This window comes from Gymnogyps californianus, chromosome 8, assembly GCF_018139145.2.
Source record: "Gymnogyps californianus isolate 813 chromosome 8, ASM1813914v2, whole genome shotgun sequence".
NCBI lineage: Eukaryota > Metazoa > Chordata > Aves > Accipitriformes > Cathartidae > Gymnogyps > Gymnogyps californianus.
Window position 1 is genome coordinate 4868560 of NC_059478.1, and position 23907 is coordinate 4892466.

General features: G+C 47.1%; 1 protein-coding gene and 1 long non-coding RNA gene across 2 annotated transcripts in view; one reads left to right on the forward strand and one right to left on the reverse strand.

The window, feature by feature from the left end:
- The window catches only part of COP1 (COP1 E3 ubiquitin ligase), a 128377-nt gene extending 117966 nt beyond the window's left edge, over nucleotides 1-10411 (reverse strand). The window contains 5 exon segments of the mRNA XM_050900833.1: nucleotides 527-603; nucleotides 1956-2053; nucleotides 3361-3420; nucleotides 9953-10029; nucleotides 10032-10411. Of these exon segments, the coding sequence (XP_050756790.1) occupies nucleotides 527-603; nucleotides 1956-2053; nucleotides 3361-3420; nucleotides 9953-10029; nucleotides 10032-10319 (600 nt within the window). The 5' untranslated portion in view covers nucleotides 10320-10411.
- A 7215-nt stretch (nucleotides 10412-17626) lies between these two features.
- On the forward strand, nucleotides 17627-23563 carry LOC127019305 (uncharacterized). Its single transcript, XR_007766886.1, has 3 exons — nucleotides 17627-17790; nucleotides 21520-21639; nucleotides 22676-23563. It is a non-coding gene; the product is annotated as an uncharacterized LOC127019305 (long non-coding RNA).
- The last annotated feature ends 344 nt before the right edge of the window (nucleotides 23564-23907 follow it).

Sequence of the window (23907 nt, forward strand, 5' to 3'; positions counted from 1 at the left end):
CATGCTCTGATTCTGTGACATGAAGCAAGTCTAGAAGATATCCAGGCAGTTTTATCTGGGATCGGAGCCAGAACAGCAGTACTCCAAACGCATCCTTCTCCCTCTTGCGGTAGGTATTAGCCTTCCTCCAATTTCCCTGTAGAACACAGCTTCTCCCACGTGATCAGACAAGCCCGTGGCACTTCTAATCATCCATTACTCTCACTGTAGCTGTAATTTCCGACACTGAATGAAAATTATTACCTTTAAACAAGTGTGCTTCTATGGGTAGTTTCCCAGGTTATATTCAATACATCATAAGACACTTAGTTACACTAACACAGCTTGCCTCTACACGTATAATGCTGGCAGGAAGAACAAGAGTTAACAAGGTTGAAGGGATCTAGTGCCATTGATATTGGTATTATTCCCTTATAAAGCAAGTTACATCATCAGCTCAACAGTTTAATTTCTTCTAAATTAAGCCACATGACAATTGCTGTACAAAACCATTAAATAAATATAAAGTAAGAAAGTTGGAACATACGGTGCTACTCACTGAATGGTCCAGTTTGAGTCTTTTCTCCTCAGATCTTTGCTTCTGTTTAAGAATAAGTTCATTGACTAAAAGACATAAATGTCAGAGAAGAGATGGACTTGAAGTTCACAAAACAAGTATGAGAGATTCTACCTCAATATTTTTACTTTAGTTATTAATTCCACAGTAAGTTTATCAGTAATTAAAAAAGCAGATGTCTCCACTTTTTTCCTCACCAATTTATTCCTTGATTATTTTTTTCATAAAGTACATAAAGATTATAAAAAAAATCGTCAACAAATACAAAGCCTACACATCCTTCAAATTGCTTCAGTTCTCTTCTAAGCACCCGCGGTTCTTTGACAAAGTTTTTCAACTCCAAGGCAGAAGTACATAACAGAAGAGCATGAGGGAGACAAAACATTAACTGATTTACTACAGGCCAAAAACAAGCACAGCTGAATAGAACAACTTTTTCCTTTAATCACTATGTGCATTTTTAAAGATATATTTTTGCTACAGTTTTATTTCACACCAATTTAGTGAATGGTGCAGAGAAAAAGATACCCTCAGCCCTTTGCACACACATATACAAGCTCTTCCCCCTCCAACACAGACCTCAAACCCTTGAACGTAGGTGTACAGAAGCAATGCTCTTTGGCCTAACATATACTCCAAGACCTGCCTCGGCACCATCTTCGGCACAACGTGCTTGTGTCTAAATCAGGATGCCCATTTCTGAAGCATTCCTTGGCTGTTGTGGCTTTTAATCTATTTACTATTAAATGGGTATCCCAGCACGTGAAATCAAGATTTGATTTAATTTTGATATTTCACAATGCAATGTGTTTCCTTTGATTTTTTTTCTCCCCATAACTAAGTTTTATACTCTATTTCCAGTTAGGAACACCTCCCTGCTCTGTTTAAGAAGCAATCAGTTAGGATTGCATATGGGTATGTGTATGAATATTTTCTCTGTATATAACTACACATACATACCTCACATGGACCTCACTACAGTAGCCAAAATAGTACAATATGTAATTCAGCCTCCCCCCTTCAGTGTCCATGCTTTGTAAATAGGGCATGTTCTTGATTATTATATGGACAACAGTGCAAGAAAACAGAAGTAAATACAGAGATTCAAATCTCTAACCATCAGAAAAACCATCTTCATTTTGCTTTTCTTAGTATGCAAACAGCAGCAAGTCAGTCTCATTACTGTAACTCAGCATACAGAACTGCTGGAGGCAGTGGAGTGTTAACAATTTATACTACTAACCATTTTTTTAAATATAAAAACCACAGTTGACCAAAGGGCTGATGTTTGGATTTTATTTTCAATATTCAGAAGCTGGTTATTTATAGGACAAATTTACAAGCACCTGCCTTCCTTAACAACTAAGACGTTTCTCGTGCAAGCAAGCCTAGAGCTCACCTAAGAAGTTGGGATAAAGATGATCTATGTTGTCCACAACATAGTTGCATTTGGGACATCTGTTATTGTCCTCCAAGCTCTGGTGAATACATTTATAGCTGTTTAAAAACATAAAAAAAACCAAGAAACAAAACAAGTGAGCAAACATGAAGGAACAAAACATAGCACAAGGTAAATAGTATCAACCTTAGACAGTGTACTCTGTGTTGCCAACTAACAGCTGCATTGCCAAGATCCTACAGTGGAGTCAAAATGTTCCAATATTAACCTGGAGCATGCTACAGCAGAAAGACAGCAAAGTTTCTTGGCAAGGACTACAAAAGGTATTTAAGTACTTCACTCTTATTTCCCTGAGGATTGTGGCAACACGGATACTTCAGCCACACTTCTGTCTCAAATTCATGTCCCCTTTCCACAGATAGAGCTAACAGACTGTGTTACTCAAAAGTAACTCTTGTAGATGAGCCAAATACTTAGCAAACGACATTACAAGCTATTACACATTTTGGGTAATTGAGCAGAGGAAACACCTTCACCAACTTCTCACATTTCCCCTCAACCCTGGCTGTTGTTCTCACCAGAAGTGACTTCAGAGGTAGTTACTCTGTCCCTCAAATAGCTAACAGCTCAACAGAGAACACAAGATGCACTTTAGCATCAGGTTTAAGCATCTCACTAAGAATCTAGCTTGATGTCAGCTGCCAGTAGAGACATCGTGTGACAACATTGCTCTGTTCTTTCTAAATAAAGATATTTGAATGCTTCTCATCTTGGACTTCTAAAGAAGTCACAGCGATAAAGTGTTACCATAGAGGGCACAAAATCGGCTGTTATCTTACCTGTTGCAGGTCAAAACATTTCTGAAAGTTAACTGAACCTGCTGCTTGAGGAAGTGCTTTATGCTACTAAAATATTACTTCTTGTAAAACGTAGATGATTTATTTCTAGTTAACAGACACCATAAGAGTATAATGTACACAGGACATCAAAACATCATGGTTCAACATTTATTCCAATCCCTAGTTGAGAGGAGAAGCAGCAGATAGTTCTACACTTGCCCCTGGAGGGTTCTTGTACTTCTCCATGAAACGTTTGCTCCTCATGACAGCCAGAGATACCACGCTGAAAAATAAGCAGACCTTGGGCCAATTCAATACAACAGAAACAAGCCTAAAGCATATCCTCTCTTAAAAAGTTTAAGAGAATTGCAACAGACAATGTGCAAGCCACTTCAAACTGTACATGGTCTTGCACAAAGGCAAGGAGGACCTCCCAACACCAACACTCACTCCCATGACCTCTACAGAGGCAGGACCAATAGAGATAATTTGACATTTAAGTTGATTTAAGTTGACGCTGTAAGAGATGGACATTTTGCACAATACAAAAAAAAAAACCAACTTACCAGAAGCTGTGTCCACATTTCGTCATGTAGGCTTCCTCAATCATATCAAAACAGATGGGGCTGAAAAAACAAAACAACAAAAAAAAAAATCACAAGTATGTCTTTTTATGTTAAAAAAGGAAGGAAAGTATTATTAATTTAAAGCAGCCACCTAGTCACGCTTAGGTAATATTTTCTATTTGTAAAGTGAAAGAGGACACACAAGTGCAACAGCAACCAGGCAGCAAAAAGATCAAAAGGGCAATTGACAGTTCTTTGAACTCAGAAGGATACTGCTGTTTGCTACAATTAGAAACCAGGTAAGTGTTCACTCTTGAAGCTTTCAACAGTTGCAAACCACCCAAGCAAAGCCAGAGTACCTTCAACAAGCAAGGTTGCGTAAGAACCTCCTAACCATCTGTACCAGGTCTCAAACAAAATGTAAAAAACCTGTTTTTTACATGAACAGACATAAGGTATTTATAATGACACCAAAATTAGTTTATCCTTCCTTTTTTCAGCCAATAGCTATCTATAATTTTAAGAAATGAGGCAAAGAGGCAGAACAGAACAGAAGTAGTAATGATGTCATGAGAACAAGAACTAATAAGCAGGAGGAGAAGGTGCCAACAAGGTGGTGTGCCTGCAGAGCACTGCCAGGCAACAGGCAGGGCTGAGGCTGCTGAAGAGCATGATGAAGGTACAGTGCAACGAAAAGAGGGAACCAACAGTCAAGCACAGTGTTACAAAGTCAAAGGAGAAGACGAGAAAAGTAGAATATGGGACTGTTCATAAGGAAGACAGAGAAATGTAAATGGAAACAAGGGCTTTAGTTTTTTTCCAAGACTAGTTAGTGACCAAAGCGCGGCCAGCTCTCTGGGAGGGATCACCAAGAACCAAGCAGGGAGCTGAAGAGAAGAAGGATGTGCAAGCAAGCAGTGCTACACAGGAACCTGAGCAAGACAAGAGAGACAGGAATTTAGTGAGACAGGTAGTGGAAGAAATCTGTCTCATCATCAAGTGGCTGTGACATGTTTGAAAGGAAAATGAAACACAAGTGAAAGCAGAGGAGAGCTGCACCTTACTTCCAGTGACTCCTACAGCTGCTATCCCTGATAGCTGGTAAGATATGCTGTCACACACACACTCATCTTCAGGTCTCGGCCAGCTATCCAGTGCGATGCTGCGGACAGCAACATCGCAATTCTGCGTGTAACACATGTATCAGCTGTGTCACAAGCAACACCTTGCATGCAAGCCCTTACAGAGATCCAAATGCTCTCCTCTCACTCCCACAAGTCCACATCAATCTCAGTTCAGAGATGTTTTCACCAGCATTTGTTTTCTTCAGAAACAGCCTCCTCCCGCCTTCTGCCAACAAGGCAGTTTCCACAGAATGAGCTGTTAATAAACTGTTAACAGCTTTTGAAAAGCACGAATCTTTTTGAATCCAAGATCAAAAACCTGGATCAGATCGAAATAAGCAATGCTTGGCTGAGCAGGGGAGGGGAGCACCTCAGTTTCTTCCCCTGTTAGCACTCCACAGAAGTCATTCCCCCTTTCTGTCATCCATTTTAGAGGATACTAACATTTGTTACCCCATCAGGCATTTAAAAATAGGAAGGAGGAAACACCTCTTAAATACTTATTTTTTAAGCTCATAGAGGGGGAGCTGTGGCCCCTGCCAATGCAATCCTCCTCTGAATCACCAAACTGGAAAACATGGATGCCTTGAAAGGTTTATCCAACCTAACATACAAACCAGGTTGTCTTAAATCTTCCACCAAATCGTCTGTATAAACACAACGTAAAGGCAAACGAATCAAACCAGAATGCTACTCTCTGAACCAAATGAGCCACCTCAGAAGAAGCCTCAAAAATAATTAACAAGCACCCGTCCCTCTTCCACCCTGGCAGACCCTTTTCTGCACATCATTTGTGTTGAGTAGCACCAACTTCAGAAGTTCAAGTCACTGTTTCTGAGTTAGAAGTTATTTAGTTTCAAGGCACTGTTCAGTCAGAATAAATTATGACCAAACTTAGCCAACAAGGGTGGATTAATAAGAGGAGAAATAGGCATCTTTGTATTCTATTAACTGGCCTTTAAAAAAGAAAGTCAAAGACTTATGGTTATATGAGTGTTTGAGGCTGGTTTCTCCCCACTGGTGATGGACAGCTTAACTTCTTCACCTTCTTCTCATCATGCTCTATAACATAATCCCACTCTCTGTATCATGCTAAAAACTGCTATTCCCCACACGGCCAGACGTGTTCTTTCCAACACGCTCCTAATGCCCTGCCTCCAAAAAGTGCAGCAATCAACAAGGCTGTAATGCTCCTCTGTCTGCAATAGCACATCACAAATTAGAGCTAAAATAGGAAGATTACCTCCTAACACGACAGTCACCCAAGACCACTGTTCCCAAACTTACTCTTCTTCATACCAGTTTGATTGGAGAAGTGACAGAGCCAAAATAGTTGAGAAAAAGCAATCAGAGCGAGCAAATGTAGCCATTCAGTGCCAGGGTCATCGTTAACAGAGCCTGAAGTTTCCATTAAGAACTGTTTCCCCCGAAATGCTCACTGATTTACAAGTGGAAACAAGATTGATGTCTTTTAATACTTACTGAAGCCAAGCTGGCTGTAACACATGAAAGTTGCCATGCACCAGTTGTTTTAAGTTAATCTAACACAGAGGGAAGGTTAAGAAAGCAGTGGAGTGATGGGGACTTGAGACATACTACAGCTTATAGTATACACCGAAATTGAGAAGCACAGGTATGGTGAAATCAAGGCTTCTCTGCATGAGATAGCTCTTATTCTCTATTTGTCTTAAGCAGCAGAGCTAGGTAAAAAGGATGCAAACTACTTCAGCAAGCCAAAAATGTCACTGATCTTTACCAGATACTGATGTCTTATTTACTAAACAGTTTTTTATCCAGCACTGCAAAGGCTTAACATTCTTTCTCTATGGTGTAGACTTCAAATATTTTTTTAAATAATTTTAACCAAGTTCATGCCTCTAAGTTTTGCCAGCTGTTTTCAAGGCACCTCTCAAGAGTACTACTGTCACCCTGCCGCTACCCAAACACTCAGCTGAAGCGGTCACTATAAAATTTAAAACACATTTCAAATTTTCTTCTGCTCTGCAGCAAACGACCCATTACAGTTTCTCCCTCCTATTCTGCTCCTCTGGTTAAGCAGAGAGCAGGACCTGCTGCAGGCTCTGCCCTTCACGTAGAAGGTGGCCAGGTTAAAGATCACTGCCATTACTATCTACTCAACAGAAAGCTCCAATATAACAATAGATTATAAAACCATCATTGTACGTAGTATGTAAACAGCTCACTGTGTTTTTAGTTTGTGACCTCCAGGGTCAATTTACAGTATTCGTTACTAAAGGGATTTGCCAGATCACAAACATGTGAACAACTATACTCAGCCCATGCCTGGCATGAACAGGTAATCACCTGAGGAAAGAACTGTTTTTAAAAACCCATGAACCTGCAAGCCCACCTTTAAATGTGGCACACAGCCCTTCCCACACCTAAGTTTGTTGGGTGTACCTCTCCAGGCCAGTATGCAACATCCTCTCTTCCATATGTTCTTATTTATGCCAGAGCTCAGAAACAAGCACTAGTACGAAACAGCAACTGAAGAGAGAGCCTACAGTAAGATCCCCTCCATCCAGGGAGCAAAGCAAATTAAAACCGGTTTTAAAGAGGTTTAGTCAACCACTGATTGGGAGGGTTAATGTAAGGCCTGGGAAAAACACAAGCAATTACACTGCTGGACAGGAGAAAATCCTCTGATTAGAGGATTCCCTCTCAGGTACTCTCCAGGCAACTGGAAAGAGGCCTGGCTGCAGGAGCAGCACAAACTCTGCCTTTAAATTCTACATCCTGCACTACGAGAAACAAAAAGTTTCCCCTTTTATAATAAAGTTGTCCAGTAAGTCAGGCCTATTTGGTTTCCTGACTAGAGTTGCAGATTTCCAGGCAGAAGCTGATACATACCACAAACAGTACACACTTGCAAACTCCTGAGAGTACACTTGCTAAACATTTCACAACCCGGACTAGCAACGTATGCCAACATTTATGTTAAAGCCTAGGCCTCACATTGCTGAGACATCACTTTCAGAAGACAGGCAGGGAGGGAGGTTCCACAGTTTAACACTATTTACGGGATTTCCACTTGCACCTTGACATTTGAAACTCACCCAAACTTCTTTACTCTTTCCCACCTTCAGTCTGGTACAGGCAGAATCTACCACTGAGTTTACAGCTGTAGCTAACAGCAACTCACAGCCCATGTTCAGAAAAATTATCAAAACCTTCCCTACAGCTGGCAGAATCTTGGAAGTGTCCTTACGGGGAAAAAAACGGCATATGGAAAACTTCTGCTTCTCACACTGAGCTATCCAAGGCTTGTTTAAATCAATTATTTAAACCCGCACACACACACTCCCCTGTCTTCTTGGACATTGCTCAAAATTCCAGAGTTGCCCAGTTGAGTTTATTTCTGTACTACATAACTGTATTACTAACTCAAAAAAAAAAAGGAATACTGTAATTTGAAGCTAGTGTTAATAAGCAAGAACAAGCCCTACAGCCCACAGAAATACACAGCAGTGAAGAACCCAGGTAAGTTAACTATAATCATTGTCTGCTCTTAAAGCTTCTGACCTGCACTTCCATATGTCCAATGTGGCTCTTGTAAATACCAAGAAAAGTAGGACAAGAAAAGACATTTTGCCCTGATTACTACTCAGGTAATTTTTTCCTCTCACTTGTTCAGCCAGCAGCACTCCTCAATGGGGAGAAAACAGCTAATTACATGTTCTCCTTGAAGCATGCACAGTACTTACCTGCAGAGAAAAAAAGCACTAAGAAACTCAGCTTTTTGAACCATCTTAAAATACTTCAATTGGCCTACAAACTTGTTACGGATGTAATTTCCCTTCAAACACCCTCATTTCTACAACAGACAACGAAATGGGAAATGACACCTGACTAGAAAGGGATGGGGAGCAATGGCTGCAGACCATTATTGCCAGAGTATAACTGTAGAGAGAACAGAGGGGCACAGGCATTTGCAATTGCATTATCCCCCATGACCAGAAAACCCGTGAGCAACAGCAACACAGCGATCTCCCACACCAAGTGCCCTTAAATCCACCTAACATGGCCTAGAGCCTTCAGCCAGAGCAGGACATCAGTTGATTACAGCTGTCCTCTCATCCCAATTCTGCTACTGAGCAAACCACTACTTACAGTAATAAGCAGTAACTTTTGATTATTACTTATTACTAGTAAGAAGTACTTACTGTTTTTTCTGCCACTAACTTCTTAGCAGCTTCAGGTTCTCACTTCAGCAGCAAGGATATTTTCTAACTACTCTGCCAGACAGTTTACAAAGCTGTAAAATCAAGTCTACAGGTTTTTGAGACAATGCCTGTCCTGTGGAGAATGCCAAACATCCAACCCTCACCTGTAAGTCAGAGCTGTCAGACAAAGTCATCTTGGAAGCTGTGGCCCATTTCTCTTCCTTTTTTTTTTTTTTAACTGTTTCTTTCCAATACATGACTTTCCTACAACTCAAGCTTCTTTCCAGTATCTCTTCACTGTTTGCCTCTCTCAAATGCGAACGCTTACCCCTACTTCCTGTTCTCACATTTTAGTACACCCAACCAGCTATAAAAATCAAACCTACTCCTTATGTTAGGAGGTTTGAAACCCATTAGCAATGGGGTCTCTTTAAAACTGCAAATTACCAACAGTTCCCAAACCGCACATTGCAGAGGGCCTTGGTCTACCACTTCTGCTGAAAGGGTATTGCCAGCTACGCGCTGCAGCTTTGGCTGAATATTAGAAGGACAGCATCTGAACGGCTTCACGAAAAATCTTTACCCCATCATCGCCAAAATTTCCCACTCATCTGGTTCTAGGTGCCAGGCTGACACAAACCTTATCGCTGTTTCAAACTAGCCAACTGTTCCCAGCAACAGAGGCAAACCCACGCCAGCTTTGCTGGATCTATCAACCACCATGAGACTCCCCCATCCGCAGTAGCACAAACTCCTCCGCTGGCTCCTCTTCCAGAGGTCAGAGCGGGGCAGCGCGAGGGCTCTGGAGGGGCCATCTCACCCACCGGAGGCCAGAGCCCCTCCGGCCCCTGCCGAGGCTACGCCGCCCAGGAAAACAGGACATTTGCTTGCGATGTCAACACGTTATGAGGAAACACCTCGGGTTGCGGGTCCTTTCCGGTAAGTCGGGCTGCTCCGGAGCGTACCCAAGGAGGAACCTGCTGAGAATAACTTGATTTTGCTTAAAAACAGAGAGGGTGAAAGCAACGCTGCTCCACAGGGCCAAAAAGCAAACAGATAGCCACAAAGGGGTGGGAAAAAAAACCCCAAAGCCATAATCCCTAGAGGGCAATTAGACGTACCAACGGCTCTCTCCCCTCACAGAGCCCCTGAGGTGGTGCTGCTGCCGGCTGCTCCGTCCTCCCGCCAGTATTTTACACCCTCCGGGCTTCCCGCCGGCATGGCGGCGCCCCGGCTTCCCTCAGCGGAGTAGCGGGTGCCGCTATCGCGATATATCGCACTCACCAGACGAAGTCGTTGCTCTTGTCCTCGTAGGAGTTGATGAGCCCGTTGCAGAGCGGGGTGAGCAGCGGCCTCTTCCTGCTGCTGCTGCTGCGCCGCCGCCGCCGCCTCCCGCGCCGCTACCGCCGCCTCCCGCGGAGGAGCCGCCGCCGCCGCCGGGCCGCGCCGCCGCCGCCAGCCGGGCCAGCCCCGCGCCGGAGCCCGACACGGCGGCCGCCACCAGCACAGGCCGCGCCGCCGCGCTGCCCGAGGAGGACGAGCCCGGCGCCATGGCCGCCGAAGAGGAGGAGGAGGAAGAGGAGGAAGAGGAGGAGGCCGGGGTGGCGGCGGGCGGCGCGGCGGGGTGCGGCGGCGGGCGGCTGCCCGACATGCCGAGGCCGGGCCGGGGCGGGCGGAGCGGGGCCGACGGCGGAGCGGCCTCAGCGCATCCCCGCGCGCGCAGCGGGAACAATAAAGTTCGTTCAAAGGAAAGAGAAGAAAAAAAAAAAAAACACGGAAAGAAAAAAAAAAAACCAAAACCAAAACACGCCCGCCCGCGCGTCCCCGGCCCAGCGCTTGTTCAAGCTTTATTGACAGGCGGACAGCCCGCTGCGCATGCGCGGCCCGGGGCGGGGCCGGGCTCCCCTCGGGGCGGGGCGGCGGGGGCGGTGGGTCCCCGGCCCGGCCTTCACTCTCCGCCGCGGGCCCTGCTCTCCCCGGTTGCCCCGGCGCTGCCGCACGGCTCCTCAGGCCGGGCACCCCCTGCTCGCCCCGGTGAAGGCCACACGGGGCAAACCCAGCTCTTGCTGTGAGCAAGGAGGCATTCCCCGCCCTGACACCACATCTCCAGCGGAGTGCGGCAGCGCTGAGGGGGGAAAGGCTGCCGGGCTCTCCCTCAGAGACCGTCCCTGGCCACCCCGACCCTTCAGCGCCACAGAGGGGTCCCATGAAGGGGCAGGACCGATCTGTGTCTCACAGGGTGCTCTCGCCTGCAGTTACCGCCTTAGATGTGTACCCCGAAGAGCAGCTCTACGCCGGCCGAGCTTTACCCTGCGTACCAAACATTGTCCAGCCCCACAGAAAGGTGTCCGGCGATGAGTTAACAGCTTTTGCCGGGCTCAAGCCAGCTCTCTTCGCTGCCTGGGCAGGTGGGAGTCCCACTAAGGAGGCCCGCGGGGTGTTCCTGTGTCCCTACGGTTTTACAGAAGCAAGGGCAGACCGCTTTCTGCATAAGTTAGTGAATAAAGTGTTAATGAATGATGCCCCAAAGATGTTTGGGTGTTAAGGGAAATGTTGCCCCCAGACCCAGACTTTTGCAAGACTGAAGGGTTCGTGCAACACAGCACTTGCCAACTTCTCAGCTTGGCCAGAAGTACTGCGGAGATACCTGTTGTTCCCTTTCATTTCTCTTCCAACAACCTATAGAAACGTGTTGTCTGCTTTGCGTGGAGTAACTGTATTGTCTGCAGTCAGCTTTACCTGTCTAGGGTTAAAGAGGCAGCTGGTGAAACACGAGGGCATTCCCTGAGGATGGTAATCCTAAACGCAGGTATGGGAAAACGCCCAAAGAGATCAGCTCTGCAGCACTCCTCCCAGTACAGACAGCAGAGTAAGCCTTCAGTGGGCTGTAAAACCAGTATGAGAGCTGGTAAAACTGGTCTGAGAGAAAAAAAGGTGGCTTCAGGTAGGCAGTGTTGGTCAGGAGACCTCTCTGGCATGCAGCAGGGTGACAGGGACGCCAGATCACAAATGTCCCAAAGGGAGCGCAGGGAAACACAGCTCTTGATTTACTCTGGAGATGCTGCTGCACGTGGAGAGCTGTGGAGTGCTCCTCCTGACCTCCCTTCTCAACTGTGCTTGAATACCGTTGGGTATTTGCCTCTGTGTATTTACGCCCAATGTTGAAAAAAAACCCCAAGTCAGTCAACAAAACCCAAACTGTCTCTCTGAGGAATGTTAGTGTGGAAATATGGATGGGTGCAAGCCAGGAAATTCAAAGGCAGCTTCTCTTTGAGATCCAGGTCAGCAGTCTCACCTTTACAAGCTGACATCTGCCATTATAGTCACTCCCATGATTTAACTCTTTGTTGCTGCTATTAAAAAGTTTCCTTTTTATAGTTTTTGGGGTTCTTTTTGGTGTTTTGGTTTGGTGTGGATTTTTAGCCATTGTGTTCCCCCGCTTTCGATAAATAGCCTTCTGACTGGCAGGTCTCAGGAATAACTCCATAAAGACATTGAAACATATTGATTCTCCCTGTTTTCAGTGGGAGCAAAAGAGAATTGCCTAAATACCTTTCTTTGAGCCTGACTGTTGGTGTCTGTGTGCATCGTATTTCCTATTGCTAAGAGAAAGGAAAGCCTCATTTCCTTGTCTTCCAGAGGGACCAAAAGCTTTATGGGTAAGCGTCTGCAATGGACGTTGAGGTTTCCAAGGGAAGAACAAAGTAGTAGTAAGCAGTAGTATTGGCAATAGCACATCTACATGCTTCATGCATACTGAAATACTGGCTGATCCTTGAAAAGTCTTGCTATTCTTTGATGCCATTACTGACTGTGCTCCAGGGAGGAAAAAATGGCACAGGTAAAAGCTGTTAAAGAGCAAATACATGCCCACTTATGCCCATATGTAACTGACCTTCACAACAACACCTACACCCATAGGCCCGGCAGTGAGTGTGGCACCCAGCACCTTCAGCACCAACTCCCTAATACCTGAGCTTTAGGATATCATTACGAGCTCCTGGAGGCCCTCGAAGCAAAGACCTTCTCTTCACTGCCCTGATGCATACTGAACAGTCTCTGGCTTCTGGAGACTTTCCTTTCCTGGGGTTACCTTGCATTACCAGTTCCAAGATCAATGTATGCAGTCTAAGGGAAGATTAGATGCTACTTCCCGGAGATGCCTGTGCATCGTACCAGGATAAAGGACATGGATGAAGTCTCCCGGTTTTAAAGTTCACCCCAGCTGGAGCAGTGGTGCGTCAGTTGTCTTCCAGTGCCTGTTAGCACGAAATGAGCTGTAAGAATTAATTTGCCACAGTCCAAGTATCGACAGCGCTGTTATTAGACTCAATGGCAGGGGTACAAGACTGAAACAAGACAGATCAGCTGTAAGAGGTTGTTCTCTGCCTCCTCCAGCCCAGCAGCGTGCCAGATGCTTGCACCGCCTCAGGGCTGGGATCCCACATTGAAGCACAACTCCTGCTGGGTTCAGGACAGAGGGGAGAGTCCTGGTGTGGGGACACCTGCATCCTCGTGCAGCATGCTCTTCCTAGGGTCCTGTTCGGCTTCAGACCTGCCCCCAAACGATTGCTTGTGTTTCCTCACTTAATCTGGGTATTACCTTTGTATTTCCTCTTAAAGGAGATATTATGCCTCTCTGCCTTCGAAGGCATGGGGAGCACAGCAAGGCAAGCAGCTCCTACCCAGCCAGTAAACACGACCCATTCCTGACTGGCCTGAAACTTAGGCCTTGAAAACAAATCAGTTACTCTGGGATAAGTTGTCTCCAGCTATAGCCCTTAGTGTTTACTTTATACAACGAAACTGGTATTTCTGACAGACGTACATTTTGGAAGACTGGCTGTAGGAATCTGCTCTTACTTTTCTGTATTTTCCAGCCTCTGAAGCCACTCACTCACCGTGTCCTGAACAGCAAAGTACCGGTTCTGATCCTGTGCGAGGAGGGATGACGCACTAACCCTGACGTTAAAGGAAGGAGCAGACCAGTACTGTCTATAGATGAATGAACCTTAATAGCCATGTAGGTTCTGCTCTTCTGGGTACATAAATTCTACTTATTATAAGCCCCAAGATTGTGACTTTTATGACCGCAGCTCCATTTACCTGTGCAACAGGCAGTTGCAGCTGTGATGCCCAGTGGTAGCACAGCCACAGAAATCATTAAGGATGCTCTGCATGGATCACCATGCAAGGAGACTGTGACTTCTTCCACGCAGGCAACGTGTGGGCCAGATATTTGGGGGAAGTGACAGTCACCTCCCAGGCTCCGTTCCTGACTGCTGGTGACTCATTAGGAAAATTACTTCTGCTTCCGTTTCTGAGCCCATTGCTGCCACCTGATTTCCACTGGGCCCGTTAGTCCGTTCAGGAGCGCAACAGCCCCTGCTAGGAACTGCCACCCTAGCTTGGGAATCGCTGCTCCAGAGGTCATTAGAGAGCTTTATTAATAATCATTGCATTAACCTCCCAGCTAGCCGGTGACAGAAATGCCATTTCTCCCATCTTATAGCTGAGAAAAATGAAGCATAGATAGATTCATCACCTGGTTACAGAGTCAATGGGAACTCTTAATGCTCCATAAATCTGAAAATTAGGCTGTCAGAAACTTCTCCTAAAGCTAACCTGCAGCAAAGCTATCCAGGAGACCCAGTTCCTGCCCATCAGGTACACTTCCTCCCCAGTTTACTGGGAGAAACCTGGACACATCTCTCTGAATTTCAATTCGTGCAGTCAGACACAGAGACGTGGGGATCTGGAGGGCAGGGTCAGACGGGGGAAGAGAGCTCAGCACTCCCTGCCCACAGCAGACATCTCCTCTGCCGGGCAGCAGTACCCACTTGGTGCCTGCACGGGGGAGAGCCCCGGAGGAAGGGGCATGATGCACTTCATGACCGTGTTTTGGCAGAGGGGTAGGAATGAATTGCTCTTATAGCAACTCAGGTACGTGTCTGGTCATCAGCTGAAACTTGACTGTGAAAGAATATTTAGTTGTTAAAACATACAATTTAGGTTAACTCAGGCTGCTTGGGATATCAGTACAGCAGGAACTGTGGGGGACCCGGTTGGTTGGTTGGTTTTTTCTTTTTAATTTCTTTTCTAGTTCAATAGTGCAGAAGCAAGTAGCGCTGGGAGGGAGGATGCTTAGCGACATCTGTTATAGTTAGGATTATACACCATTACTAAAAAAAGGATTTTTTCAATGCTTTATAACAACACCTTTGCTGCTCCCAGGTAGAATTTTATGCATCAGCCTCAGCCTAACTCCAAGTTGGTGTAGAGATTTTGAGTAAAAGTGGTTTAACTGTTTTCAGAAATGAAGAATCAGCAAAATAAAATATTAGCTTTTACTGCTGTATTTAAAAAGCACTGATCTTTTTTAAAAAAAAAGTTATCTGGGGGAGGTGTCATCTCTTCACTGCAAACTATGTCATTCAGGTCTTCTGAAGAGGCATTTGACTTGATTGAACTAAAATTAGGTTAAAATCATTTGGTGATTCTTCTGTAATACTGAAATACTGTCTCCAAAGTTTCCAGGCACTACAGACACCTGACAAGAAATGCACATGCAACTACCGTTTCAATGCGTGTGCACTGAAGCAAAGCTACAAAGGAGCCTGACTTCATTTCTGACCTACTCAAGCAGAAATACCTGATTCACTGCCCAAAATTATGAAATCACTTTTACAGGGGGAAAAAAAAAGATACCATCTTGTTCTTAAACACCACACTGTAATGCATGTGCTCGAGGGTAGAGTGAGTGTTGCCTTATGGCACATCCTTTCACTCCAGGAGTCTTTGACCTTGTATTCAAAAAGTGGGCTTTCTAGGCAAATATTAGCTAAACCCTCCGCTCAGCCTAAGCAGGGCTAGTGCCGGTTTCTCTCTCACACAGGCTTCGCCCACCCTCAGTTTGTGCAAGCCCAGGTCCGTCTCGGGACGCTGCAGCTCTGCCGAAGCTCGCTGGTTCTCATGCAGCTCAGCGGCGAGGCTCAGCCGTTCCTGGTCCCATCGACACCCCCCAAATCTGGCCAAACTCAGCCCCTGCTGTCGCTCCCACTCTTGGCTAATATGCCATGCCTAAATACATCCATGATCAGATTCATTCCTCGTGTAACTGTACTAATCATTTTAATTAAGATGAATTTGGCGTCTCTGTCCAGGGTGATTTCTTTCCCACAAAATCTGACACTGAGGTAGTTTATGTGCCCTTATAGCATGGAACAGGTCTATTTTGTGGCTTGCAATTGTTTTTTTGAGCATTAGCATGTGACGCTATATCTCCTGTGAACTCTCTCCATTATGTTACGGATGGCACAAATCTGTTTTTAGTGTTGCCACCCGTTGGGATTTACTGCGTGGCTTGCAACAGTTGATGTTTTCTTGCAGCCCCGGCCCCCTAGATCTGGTGTTTGCCTGAGCCACGTTGCTCTGCAGTGTTTTTAGGGAAGTGTGTGCCTGGCCCATGTGGTTATAGGGGCAGTCTGGAATAAGTGAACTGTAGGAATTAAAAAAATCAGGAAGTGAAACACATATAGAGAAAGCTATTTCAAATCTCAGTATTTTCAAGCCTGTCAAATGACTGTATTAGGGTTGACCAGCCTGAATATTTTCCAGTCCACTTACATTCATTGGGGTTGATTCTTCTGGTGCAGACCAGTGGGTTTCGAAAAATTTACCCTTCTACGGAAGGCAAATACCAAAGAGGGCATTTCAGGGTGTGATCCACTGAACTACTGATGGTTTCCAGCCCAGGAAATTTCACGCTGCCCCGTTGCCTCTGCCAGATGTGAACTCTGCCCGCACAGGTGAGCTTTTCCATCTAGCCCATGTGCTATTCTTCACTGCCCAAATCAAACCCGTGCTGGGCACAAGGAAATGTCTGGTGCATCTCCTCCTTCAAGTAGGAAGGAAAATGATGTCTCCGCTGGTTGTCTGGTGAGAAAAATTATCCTAAGGCCTTTGGAGTTGGCAAATAAAAGTTGTCGTCTGAACCAACCCAAAGATCCATACACGTTTGCCTGTGTTTGAGCTGACGGGTACGCACCACTCCTGCCCTCTGCTCGCTGCTTCGCCCGGCTGGAGCGGGCTCTGCTCTCCTGCATCACCTCTGTCACCTGCAGCCCAGGATGACCCACGGTGAGGCTGTCTTGTCGCTCGCAGGCCAGATAGAACACAGATTTGTCGTGATTAAAAAAGACATAAAGTTGTGCCTGCTCTCATCCCTCCCTGCACACGTGGCCAGGGAAACGCAGTGTGATGCCCAGGCTGAATGCCAGGGACTACGCGCAAAACTCAGCACCTAAAGTCCTCACCACCCCTGGCCCTCACCCACCAACCTACGCTCCCGACACCCTAACCCAGCCAGGTCTCCCTTTCATTTTTACTACCCCCTATACATTTCTTCTTCCCCAGGTCCAACCCTGGAGTCCCCAGACGTGTGTGTGTGTGTGTGTGTGTGTGTGTATCACTCTCTCCTGGCTGTGCAACCTCCATGCTCGTATGGCTGCTTTTCTTCTCCTTCAATCTGAAACAGGGGAGAAAGATTGTCAGGTGTCAAATCCTCTACATCTCCCCCCATATGAACGTGGAGGGGAGCAAAGTCCTTGCTTAGTGCCTGCTTTGGAAGCAGATTCCCATGAAAAGCAAGCAGCCAACAGCTCTGTCACTGTGGAGGTGGGGCCCGGGGTTTGACCTTCAGCAGAGAAATAGGGGAGAGGAAGGAAGAAAGGGGGGTGAGGGTTAAGCTCTGCCCCTGCATGCAGCATCATGCCAGCTGCCAGGACCCTGAGGGCACCAAAAAGCCTTGATTGCTTTGAGCAGCCTCACCCGGGACCTCCACCCACACACCCCCTGGCCATTGGCCCAGGCGCTTTATTTAAGCTCAGGCCTGGGCTTCTCCCCTTCCTTGGGATGTAGTGTGATGGTGCCTGTCTCTAGTCCTATCTTCTGGCTGGCCCTGGTGCCTGTAGGTAGCTGGTCTCCAGTCCTGCCTCTGGCACCATCTTCTGCTGCTCCTGGATGGACCCAGGACCTGAGTCCTTTGCTGTGTCTGGGAGTGTTGATGGACCCTCTTACCAGCACCCAGCCCTGCCTGCTGTGTTCAGGCTGCACCCTTCTTGGTGAGTGCCCTGCTGTGCTGGGGTCACCCTTGGCTCCTGGCTTGTTCCCCTTGCATGGGGCAACACTGCTCCTGCTGCTCCCTGACACTTGCAACTGCAGATGTGGCTGTGCCCTGGCTGCTTCCCCTGCCTGCTTTCTCTTTGCTGAGCTGGGTGGATAGCAGGTCACAGGGTTTAGTCTTGCAGGAACCCTCCAAAAGAGCCAGCTGCTGGATTTGGGCAAGCTGGTAGATGGCTGGCAAAAGCTGCTTGGTTTCCTTCCTGTTCCCTGGCTCCTTTTTTAAACTAGGGTTTAAAAAAGCCTTCTGTGGCCTTGCTGCCTCCTTTGAGATGCTGCAGCATCCCTGGACTGCCTTGCTTGCCCTCTGCCAGGTGATGTCCCCCCAGCCCTGCTTGAGGCAGGGCACAACTTGGGCTGTCTTGGCCAAAAGGGGTGTCTGGAGAAGCTGCCCTCACTGGGACAACCTTCAGCCCAGGAGCTGAGGATGCCTTCATGGCAGCAGTACTCTGTAATGCTTTATTAGCATCAGGGGGCTCAGCTGGGGATGGGGAAGCCCCCCTGCGCCCCAGGGGAGAGGATGGGTTTGAGAGAGACCTGCTTCTTCTCAGTACCAGCGTTTACCATCAGAGGGCAAGCTCAGCCCAGGCGAAGATGCTCCATACCCGGTTACTGCAGCCTGCTGCTTCCCAGACTCATCTCTGCCAGGGCTGCTGCTGCCAGGTAATGGCAGAGGAAAGGGAGGCCATTTACCGTCCCTCTCGCAGGGGACAGATCCAGCTTCCCATCTCTGCCTGCTGCCAGGAAGGGCTCTGCTCCCTGGTTCCCCTGAGAGCGAATAGTGCTTGGCAGGAGCGCCCCAGCCTGCAGTGAGTGGCAAGGACGATGCTGTGAGCTCCAAGTCGGATCAGCTTAATACAGAAGAGATTCCCAGAAAGCAGCAGGTCTGTGCTTTAGCATCCGAAATATAATATAACATTTCCCAGCCTCTCCTCCTCCAGCAGGAATTGTATTTATGGCTGAGCATGGACTTTGAGCAGTACGTGGAAAAGCTGTGCTGGCTGGTGCTTGCCTTCTATCCAGCATCTTGCTGCTCTCCAGAGCTACCAGTGAGTGTGGCTGCACAGCCCCAGCAAAACTAGTGGCAATAAGGTGACCTCTGTGGGAGTGGTGCCCCTCAAGTGCTTCAGATGCATCCTAGAGGGGCAGGGAAAACTGCTTTATACTACTGCAGCTCTGGCCTCTCCCAGGAGCCCCATGTGCTGGCATGTGGTCCTTGCTGCCAGCCTGAGACCCTCCATGCTTCCCAGGGCATTTGGTGAGGATTTACATCTTGCCAGCTCCCCCCTTTGCCTCTTCCAATGAATCTCAGTCTTAATCCACACCCCCCTTGTTGCCCAGAGTCTTCCTTTAAAAAGCCTGACGCTGGAGAGCTTTTCAGAGGGGAAATAATGAACCAGACGCTTTCCCGGTGTCTCTCTTTGTTTTTACAGCCGTGGGTCTCCCCTGAGGACAGAGAGCCCTTTGTACAACATGGGGTCCCCTTACAAAAGGGGGCTTGTGAACAGAGCATCCTCCCATTGGGTACCACATCAAACTGGTTCTTTTTTCCACCTGCCCTCCTAGGCATAGCCAGTGTAAAAGCCCTTTCTGCATGCAGGGGACTGAGCCAATAGCTTTAACCTTGGAGATGCATGTATGTAGGATTGCTCAGTGCCATCCTGCTGCCCACCCTCTGTCTAGCTGACGGGTAAATGAAGGGTTAACCTACTTGTCATCATCTCTCTTGCCCAGTTGATATTTGGAGTGAAGCCACATTTCATTCCCTAGATGGCCGATAATTGAATAAACTCTGCATCTCGAGTGAATTTAAAACCAAGACAGGAGCTCTCCCCACCAGAAGTCGATAAGTTTTCTGTCGTGGGGATTTTTGTCTGGCGTTAATGCTGCAGCCGCCGCTTCCTGGGGCTGAGGGCATGCTTGTGAGCTCTCGATTTTTGCCTGATATGGGGCTTTAAATTTAGGTCTCTATGTGCATAAAGGAGATTCCTGTTTCTATTCCCTGCTAAGGGTGAAATTTAGGACTGCAGTCTCGAATGGCCTTAAAACTGTGAAGCCGTAAGTAACTTGCTGATGGTTTGGTGATGTCTAGAATCCTTGCCCAGGTAACACAGTGAAAGAAAGGCAGAGGGCTGCATGCACTGCTCAGGTGCCTGACTCTGCTTAGATCATGGTGTGGATGGAAGAAAGCAATGATGTGATTTAGCTAATTAACATCATGCTAATTAAATATTGGGTACTCCTCATGTACCCTTGCAATAAATCACTCTTAGTTTCAGGTGGCAAATTCTCACACTGTCACTTAATATGTGGATGCATGGTGAGCCTAAAGAAAGCCATCTCCTGTGAAGCTGAGACTGGTGATTTATTGAGCTATTTAAGATATCTGCTTTGGTCCTTCTTTGTATTCACTTTTCACAGATATTCAAACAAATGCCTTTGAGTCTGGGAACCAGCAGCTTTTTGGCACGTGTTCATTTTGCAAACAGGGGCATTCTCACCAGAAATGCAGTTCTAGGATTTCATAGCCACGCGGTGGGTAGACAGAGATGCACCATGCAATCTGTGCCCCATCAGAAATACCTGGCACAGCTCATGTTTCAAACTTCACTGAGCAAAATAATTGCATGGAGCTGTTTACTGTCAATCTGTTGACTGCATGTTATTAATAGGAGAGATGGAGTGAAAAATTAGGACTAATGACTAAATTAGAGAAAGTTGTCATCTATTCATGAACAGTTTGTGGAGAGAGGCAGCATTCAATAATTAAACTGATAAGCAAAAATGATTCATTCCTCTTTGCAAACATGCTCTACATTATGCTAATACAGAAACACCCACACCTGGCCCAATGTTGAGACTTCAGCTTCCCCCCCCAGCCCCATTTTGGCACTCCAGCTGGTGTGATGTGATTGCTGGAGGTGCTGGGGATCCCCTGCCCCACTGAGCTTCCCTACCAGGCCTTGGAGCTGGGCATCTTTAGGAAAGCAGGGACATCTATCTAAAGTCTAAATCGTGGTCCAAGGATCATAGAATGGTTTGGGTTAGAAAGGACCTTTAAAGATCACCTAGTCCAACCCCCTGCCATGGGCAGGGACACCTTCCACTAGACCAGGTTGCTCAAAGCCCCATCCAACCTGGCCTTGAACACTTCCAGGGATGGGGCATCCACAACTGCTCTGGGCAACCTGTTCCAGTGTCTCACCACTGTCTTTGTAAGAAGTTTCTTATATCTACCCTCTTAGTTTTAAGCCATTACCCCTTGTCCTGTCACTACAGGCCTTGGTAAAGTCTCCATTTTTCTTATAAGCCCCCTTTAGATATTGAAAGGCCTCAATAAGGTCTCCCCGGAGCCTTCTCTTTTCCAGGCTGAACAACCTCAGCTCTCAGCCTTTTTTCAGAGGATAGGTGTTCCAACCCTTGGGCTGTTTTGGTGACCCTCTAACAGGTCCATGTCTGTCTTGTACTGGGGACCCCAGAGCTGAAGGCAGTGCTCCAGGTGGGGTCTCATGAGAGCGGAGTAGAGGGCGAGCATCACCTCCCTTGACCTGCTGGCCACGCTGCTGGTGATGCACCCAGGACACAATTGGCTTTCCGGTCTGCAAGGGCACATTGCACCTGCATCATGTTCAATTTGTCACCCACCAGTATCCCCACGTCCTTCTCTGCAGGGCTGCTCTCAACCCATTCATCTGAGTTTGGGCTCCTGTTCTGGATGCTGACAATCACTTTGTGGGGTTGGAAGAAACTTGGTGTTTTCAGCTGCCTCAGAAACACTGAAAACTTGCTGTGTGAGTATGGAAAAACTAGCTAGCGTGGGGAGACCCGGGGGCTGGGGCAGTTTCGCCAAGAGCAAAGACAACTGAGGGGAGAGTACAGAAACAGGATCCAGATACAGCCAAAACTGCCAGAGAAGGAATAAACTGTCCCTTGAGGAAAAGGCAAGGAATGATTGGTTTAAACTGCAGCAAAAGAGTTAGGAAGAACTGAGGAAACCGCTTTCTGCCAAGAAAAAATAGTGAAGCACTAGGAGATGTTGTGGGGAGTCCCCATTGCTGGTGGGAGAATCCAACCTTGCTGCTGAAGCAGCTATGGGGGAAATGTCAAATGAGGTTTGCCCCATGAACTGGGATGCCCTGCCAGTTCCTCTCCCACTGCTGGCTGAAGGTGCTTTGTCCTTCCTCACGCAGCAACCATGGAGGATAATGTGAGGAAGTGGACCCTGGAGACTGGGATGTTCAGACAGTGGGGGAGACTTGCAAAGGTACAGGTGGGCACCAAGGGGTAGGATTCACTTTAGCTAGCTTCAGCCATCTAAAAGCTAGTTGTTGCAGCAAAAGCTGTTGTCCGAGATGCCTCGATGACTGAAGGACTGAACGAGCATCTGTCTGAGAGTGATTCATCCCATCTAAGCCAGTTGCCTCAAATACCTGGGATAAATCAACCTCTGGAGTGAACCCTTGCTTGTCTCTTCACTCACCAGAGAGGGAGCCTGGATTATTTGCTTGCTTTAGACAACCAAGCAAACCAACCAACCTTACAGATATCTGTGAGGTGAATTCAACCTGAGCATTACAGGGATTTTCCATGGAACCACCCAGGCGAGGTCAGGTACCCAGGGGTCTGCTGAGCCTATAAAAACCCTCTCTAGATGCCACCAGGCTTACTGATACCAATACACCAACCCTCATGCACACTTCCTTCTCAACCACACTCTGCCCACAAACCCATTTTTGTTGAGTCTGATTCTCACCAAGGCTGGGGAACTGCTGAAAATGGTCATCCCACAAAAGTTCACTTCAAACATTTAAATCCATTTGTTTCCAGGCAGGAACCGTACTCAGGGTACTCACTATCCCAAGAACTGTTGAGCCAACTAATTTTCTGGTGGAAAGCCTGCCAGCATGTTGAAGGCTGAGGGAATTCTGTGGAACACGTTCAGAAAGCAAATGATTGATTCATCATCGTCGGTGGTGGAGAACCGATTCCAGGAATTATGTGTGTGCCAAGCTGAAGCCTGTCGAAGCCAGGGAAAAGGCATCCTTGAATTTGGGTCATCAGTCAGCGTAGGGAAACGCATGGAGGCCCTGGTACAGGAAAGCTTAACTTCCAGTGCGTGCTCAAGCCTAACTAACCTCTGTTCATGTCAATGGAGATAAAATTAAACATGAGGTCAAGATTTTGGATAAGAATGGTTTATGGCCTGGAGGCTTACGTGGATGAGAAGGTCAGGCCAACGAGCTGGGGCATTTGATATTGAGGAATCTAATCAAGGAGCTCCTGCGTAAGCTGCAGTGTGAATCAGGGAATAATTCGGGATAACAGACACATCTGAGTAATTCATGACCTACTGGCAGATGATTCACGCAGACAGGCAACATCCATCAGTGACGTTATTCCTTGCAGAGGTTGTCTTGGGAGGCTTATGGGTCTGCAGGTGGCTCCATCTGGGGGGTTCATCAAGGAAAAAGCTGGGAGCAGCTGGGATCGTGGGGACAACCCGGCACACGTTGCTGCATGGGGGCAGAGCTGGTCCTTCACCCACCAGCGGCCCAAGGGCCATGGTGCAATAGGAGCTTTGGGCAAAGGGGGACCTTCAGGTTTTTCAAGCTGTCCTTGAGAAGAAAGGGATCAAGGTGAGGTGTGAGGGGCACTACTGTAGACCCCGTATCCTGTCCCTGCTCTGCCACACACCTCCCGTGTAACCTTGTTTAGACCTGCTTTATAACCTACTTTCCCACCTGAAACATCAGTGCATGTCTCTGCTTTCAGCTCCCAACATGGTCTGCGAGATCCATCAACTGTATTCTGGTGCTCACCAAACGTTGTCATGAAGCAGTCAACACCACAAATACAGAAAAAGCCTAGCTTGGAGCTCTAAAACTGGGACTCAAAGTATAAGACTCAAAATCTGGAGAAATACAAGCTTCATCATCTCTGTTCATCACAAAACAACTAGTTTTCCAATAGCTAAATACTTACCTCCAGTGACACGTTGCCATGGGATAAAATATCTGCCTCACCTCTCCAGCCCAGACGCACACTGATGCTATGGCACT